At 43.5% G+C, this 6,127-nt stretch overlaps 1 protein-coding gene across 1 annotated transcript in view; it reads left to right on the top strand.

Annotated features, from left to right (window-relative positions):
• The first annotated feature begins 920 nt into the window (after nucleotides 1–920).
• Nucleotides 921–6,127, top strand: part of LOC147620915 (uncharacterized) — a 5,640-nt gene continuing 433 nt past the window's right edge. Inside the window, exons 1-8 of the mRNA XM_086825187.1 lie at nucleotides 921–3,094; nucleotides 3,407–3,447; nucleotides 3,488–3,566; nucleotides 3,699–3,893; nucleotides 4,000–4,100; nucleotides 4,504–4,588; nucleotides 4,717–4,833; nucleotides 5,871–6,056. Of these exons, the coding sequence (XP_086681313.1) occupies nucleotides 1,190–3,094; nucleotides 3,407–3,447; nucleotides 3,488–3,566; nucleotides 3,699–3,893; nucleotides 4,000–4,100; nucleotides 4,504–4,588; nucleotides 4,717–4,833; nucleotides 5,871–6,056 (2,709 nt within the window). The 5' untranslated portion in view covers nucleotides 921–1,189. The remainder of the gene's footprint in view (nucleotides 3,095–3,406; nucleotides 3,448–3,487; nucleotides 3,567–3,698; nucleotides 3,894–3,999; nucleotides 4,101–4,503; nucleotides 4,589–4,716; nucleotides 4,834–5,870; nucleotides 6,057–6,127) is intronic.

Here is a 6,127-nt window from a genome sequence, read left to right as displayed (position 1 = left end):
GAGGGGCCTCAATTGAGCTTAGGAGAAAAACCAGTGATTAAATTTTGAAGCCCATTTTGGGCTTCAAAGGCCTTTTTGGGCTTCAAATGATGCTTGCAAATTCACCCAAGGTTGCAACAATGGAACCCTATTAAGTTACTAAAGTTTCAAAATCAGGCCTAGTTTTTAGGCCTGAGTACACACACATAATCTTAATTATATTTTCAAATACAAAAAACTTTTAGTCTTCCAAGAATCAATGATAAAATAAATGGATTCTCTATGGGTTGGCACTTCCTTGTTTTGCCACCTCCTAGCTACTTACGTCCTCGGTGCTCGCACAAATCCCCCATGCTGTTTAGCATTGTATTACTCTTAGCCTTTCCCATCTATGCTCCTAGCAAGTCTTAGAAGCCTCACAAAAACCCATGCTTGTCACCTCCTATCTACTAACGTCCACGGTGCTCGCACAAATCCCTTATTGGTCTCTCTAGATCAATAAGTTGACGTTAAGCATCTCTCGCCTCCCCATGTTGTCTAGCATTGTATTACTCTTAGCCTTGCCCATCTACCCTCCTAGCAAGTCTTAGAAGCCTAACACAAACTAGTATTACACATTTGGTTGCTTTTTTCAATGACTTTGTTTTTTCTTGTTTAACGTATTTCTCACCACCTTCAAAGCCACTGAAAAAAACAAAGCCACATTCACAAGGTTCCATATTTCTTTGTTTTTTTTGGAGAGTGATCTCCAAGTTTATAATTTAAATTTTTGATTGATATTGCATGTGCATTTTTGTAGAGATACATACACATCTTTACACGATAAAGAGTTTTTTTAACAAGCCCTAAATAGTTAGGAAAGTGACATATTTGATGCCTACGTTGAAGGGAAAAGTTGCACAAATTTCTTGATGAAACCTTGCCTTTGGGTTCAAATTTAAGGCCTGAGCAGCAAAACTGTGCTACTATGCTCCACGTGAGCACGCTCTATATCCTCCAACACCTTCCCTTTACTAGTTGTTGCTCGCACCAATATATATGGTCCGTGCCTTCATTAATTAGCCGCTTCATGCATTCTTGATCTCCATACTACAATGTTTTCCATGATTGGCTGCTTGCACAATGGCCCATGCTTTCCATGATTAGCTGCTTCATGCATTCGGCTTGATCTGCACTATACATACATATAGATACAGACGCCGGCTGGATCATGGTAGAGGAGCAGCAGGATGTGTGGGCCTCTCTTGGATCGCTTGAGGCCGCCATCGAGCAGGAAATAGAGGCACTCATCCAGGCTTCTGCTGCACTGTCATGGCTTCATCGCCACACTTGCCAAGCCCTGGTATTGATCTTTCAAACAGGTCACCTGAAGCTGGCCTCTCAGCTAGATCACGCAGCCTCCACATATTACCTCCATGATCCCACCCGCCTGCACTCGTGCGTCTCACCTGCTCTTGTCCTGCTCCTGAACTGCCTGAAAGATGCCCGCCATTTCATCAAAAGTGTGGCATGCTGTGAGCAGGAGGTGGACGAGCAGGAGACCTCCTGCAGTACTCACATGAGCACATGGCCCCTGATGAGAGCCCTCATGTTGGGCCTCGATACAGATGCTGTGGATGTCCATCTCCACGACTTCCTGCTGGCATACTATTCTGTCACGGACGCTATCCTGTTTTCTCTGGAAAAGAAACCAGATGTAAGCGTTGTTCTTGAGCAAACATGGCGGCGTGCGGATCAGCTGCAACTTAGGCAGCCCGCAATGTTCTGGTCCATGGATCGAGGAAGACCTCATGTCTTTGCCCTGAATGACGATCTGGTGCTGGATCGCCAAAGAAAACGTGATGTGGAGCTTCTAAGAAAGGGGCTCGAGCAAAGGCTTACTTTAAAGACTGAAGCAAGTAGTTCAGCAGAGAGTAACGAGCGGAAGGTAGCAGAATTCCTGAGGAGGAAGCTCTCTCACATGCAGAGCGGCAGTGTGAGTGGCGGCTGTGAGCTTTTGAATCTGAGCTTCGATGGAGATATGGTTGCTGGAACGACCCTTTTCTGTGATGGATGGGTGACTGTGAAGGAGGTTAAGTGGCAAGGGGCAACATACGCACTGAAAGAGTTCGAAGAATGCGGAGGTGTTCCACAGTTCGCTCCAGAAGCACAGATATATGAAAGTCTTCACCATCCAAATGTCCTTCAAGTCACGTGCATCTTGCAAGATGAGAAGAAGGGTGGCCTACTCATGGAGCTCATGGATGGCACAGTGGACGACCTGACCTTGCCATCGAGACCTAAGTACGCATATTTTGTTGGAAGAGGCGAGCTTGAACAGTTAACTTTGCCGGAAAAGGTGAGCATCATGCTACAGATAGCCAAGGCCATGGAGTACATCCATTCTAAAGGTCTCATTCACCGAGATCTCAAGCCTGCAAACGTGCTTGTTAAGAAGGGACCTTCTGTCTCGATCCCACAATCATGTGCAGGTCGAAGCAGAACCTTCCAAATCAAGGTAGCTGACTTTGGCGGTTCCAAAGCTAACCTCTTCCCTTTTGTTACACACACCAAGAAGATGGGCACAGGCTACTACAGAGCACCAGAAGTACTTAATGACGATAAGTACACCTTCCCTGCGGACGTATATAGCTTTGCCATGCTGTGTTTTCAGATTCTGTCAGGGAAGATGCCTTTCCTCCTGCAGTTTCCCGGGCAAGATTTATACACCAAGATCATTACTGAAAATCTAAGACCTGATCTTTGCTCACTCAGCGATGACCAGTGCCCTCCTTACCTGAAGCATTGCTTGGAGGCATGGTGGCATGCAGAACCGCAAAGGAGGGGTTGTTTTTCCGAGATTTGCCGAATTCTCCGGCACCTAACTGCGACGCTTCACAAATGCCCGGACCCTGTAAGAGAGCTACCGTTCCTGAGGCTGCCACAATGGCTATGGAATGGTGCCCGAGCCCGTGCAAATGCTGGTTTTTTCCATTGGGCAGATTTGCAAGAACTCTGGAAAGAAGAACTGAAGTATCCTTGTGCATACAGCAAAGTGAATGACATCCCATATGAGCTGCGAGTTATGAAGATGCTGGTGGAGCCATGGCCGTACCGAGATGGTTTCTTTCTTCTTGTAAGCAGCTAAGCCTACTCACTCCACCTATAAAATTAATATTGCCTGTTCTGTTCTGTGTAAGTGTTGAAACTGAATGCAACCAATCACACAAACAGATTAATTAGTACTATTAGATTGAAAGGTAAAGTTAGTTAGAAGCCCTTCACTTTTGTTGTCTCCATCTTATGGTGAATATAGATATATCCCAAGTTAACAACCTCAAGTTAAGATTTGTCCCCTAACTAACTACCCACGCCCAGCAATAGGTCGTTCAGTTTTGGTCTTTCAACCATCCCAACATTATTGCTCTGTTTGATGTTTGCTTGAAAGGATGGATCGACGATCAGCCTGAAGTCAGTGACTTTGAAAACCTATATTACACCGGAACACGGGGGTGGAGACTTTGAAAACCTATATTACACCGGAACACGGGGGTGGAGGCTTGTTGATAGCAAAAGCTGTCGTCTCAGATTGTTGGGAGGGGTTCAAGGTATGCAACAACACAACAAATTTTGGACATTTTCCCTTGTGGTAAAGGTGCCCCTTTCCTCTTGTTTTTTCGTATAGTGTGAATTCATAGAAAAATATGATATGCAAATGCTATTTGGTCTCTTGCCTCCAGATCACGCAGCATGGAGATACAGGTTTTAGTCTTCGGGCTTTCAATGGCCAATTCGTAATGGTCCACTCTGAAGGAGGTGGTAGAGTCACAGCCTCAGCGCATGGTAATTCTGCATCGTGGGAGAGGTTTTTCTTTACACGAAGTGAGGATGGCAAAAGGGTGCACATCAGAGCCAATAATGGGATGTATTTGCAGGTAATTGATCGATCGATCGTTTAATTACGAAGGTGGTGCATAATTGCAGCCTTCCCTATGCTCATTAATGCAAGGGTATAGATAAGGTGCTTTCTTGTGAGTCCAGGTAAAAGATAAGGTCAGCCCGGTCACTGCTGATTATGTCTCCTCATCAGAGCCTAGTTGGGGTGACAATGCTGCGACTTTTGAGATCGACCAAAGCTATAGGTATGCAGTTCATGAAGCTAATCATGGCGAGAGCTAAAGAATTTAGTTAACAAAGCATCATTAATAGTGTGATTAAAGTAATACGTAGCTTCAAATCACCGTCATTAGTACACAGTTGATTGAACTTAATAAGCGGGAGTCACAAGCACTTAGCTTGATACACAGAGAGAGAGGAGAGATCTGATAAATGAATCGTTATGTTTCATTAGGTGATGGTCACGCCGGCCCAGTTAATTAATAACTGAGCCTTTTTTTGGAATAGTCAAGGCCAAGTACAATCGAGCCATGCGTGTGAACATGGAGATGGCTCTAAAGTAACTAATAACTGAGCCGTGTGTGACCATTACTTTGTTTATAAGTTAAAGCTTTACCTTAGTGACCCTTCCTATGTGAGTGATTTTAGATTATCACCGACCAAGAAATACACCATTGAGGAGTGGTCAAAGCCGGTCGCCGGACTAGTACGTGCGCCCTCAATGAGTTTTAATGTAAGAACTTTTAGTTAGCCTTATTTCCGTTAGAATATATACAAACAATGTGTGTAAATAATTGGTATTTTTCCTCTCTCGTGCCTAATTAGTGTTTTTACAAATGTTTTATGATGTTAATTAATAAGGATGGAGACGAAATTTCCCTCAAATCTGTGACTCTCGGAACCTATGTGTATTCTCACCTAGGAGGGCGAGTTCAAATGCGGAATGCGGATGCACTAGAGTATGGTCTAAGACTCATGGTAATAAGCTCTTCTCAGTTTAACTTACCTTATAGCCTTCTGTGTAGTTCTCACAAAAAAAAACATTGTTTCCAACCAATGGAGGAAAGAACATGGTTATTTATATCTCGGTTTTATCACTTAAATTTGAAGGATTCGCGGGTTTTTACACTGAAATGTCTAAATATTTGTCGGTTTTCTTCAAGACGAGCTTGAAATCTAGCCGGGATTCCAACCGGTGAAAAATACAGTAAAGGTCGATTTGTGTGTGTGTGTGTGTGTGTGTGTGTGTGTGTGTGTGTGTGTTTGTCACGTACATTCGATGAATAATAATATTCTGAATGTATAATAATATTCAGGCAAGCTTTGAAAAAGGATTATAGAGGATGGGTGCAAGGGCGAGCAAACCCCATAAGTGGTGGGCACCTCTTCCCAAGCGATTGGGAAGTCGGCCTCGAAACCACCCACAATCCCTTCAATCGACTGCACCCAATCGTAGGAAAAGACCTCTCCCAGTCATCTCGATTATAGAGAGATATATTAAAGCCTCGTCTCACTTGCCATTAAAGTCACTCTATTCTTGATTTGATCCGTATTCCGGCTTCCTTTCTTGATTTGATCCGTATTCCGGCTTCCTTTCTTGATTTGACATTCCTACTTCTATTCTTACGTTTTGCTTCTTAATGTCTTTTGCATACCGCAGCAACGCGCGAGTTGAATACTAGTTTTAACTATTGAGATGAAAAAGTGTAGAACTTGTGGAAGCAACGCGTATTCCATTTTCCATAGAAAGATTTGAGAAGATTGACCAACAACATTTCCTGGCCGTATGGTCGATAGTGAACTTGCCAATCAATATCTAATCTGGTAACCAGCACATTGAATGCTGTAGATGACGTGGTAGGTCACCATCTCTACAGTATATGTAGAGATAGCTGCTTGAAGTTGAAAAAGATGACTCAAGCACCAAAGCGTCAATAGAAGACAAACTAGGTTGCATGCTAATTTTCTCGCATCAAACATTAAACTCACATTAATGAATTATTTGTTTTCTCTAGATTCGGCTACACAAAAATGAAGTTTGTACGATTCGCACGGGCTCATCTGAGTACTTCAGCGCTCACTTTGCCGGAGGAAATGTCATTGCCGCGGAATACTTCCCTGGAGAGTGGGAGAAGTTTTATATAACCCGAAAAGGCACGAGGGTGCACATCCAATCGGTCTACACTGGAATGTACTTGCAGGTCACCTATACTACTCAATAATTTGTAATCACAATTTATTTTGCCCTGGTCTTTATTGTTTTTTTGGGAAT

Source organism: Cibotium barometz, chromosome 31 (genome assembly GCF_041138505.1).
Source record: "Cibotium barometz isolate CiBa-2024 chromosome 31, ASM4113850v1, whole genome shotgun sequence".
In the NCBI taxonomy this organism is placed as follows: Eukaryota; Viridiplantae; Streptophyta; class Polypodiopsida; order Cyatheales; family Cibotiaceae; genus Cibotium; species Cibotium barometz.
The sequence above is the reverse complement of the archived record's forward strand: the minus strand, read 5'-3'. Positions and strand labels throughout refer to the sequence as shown.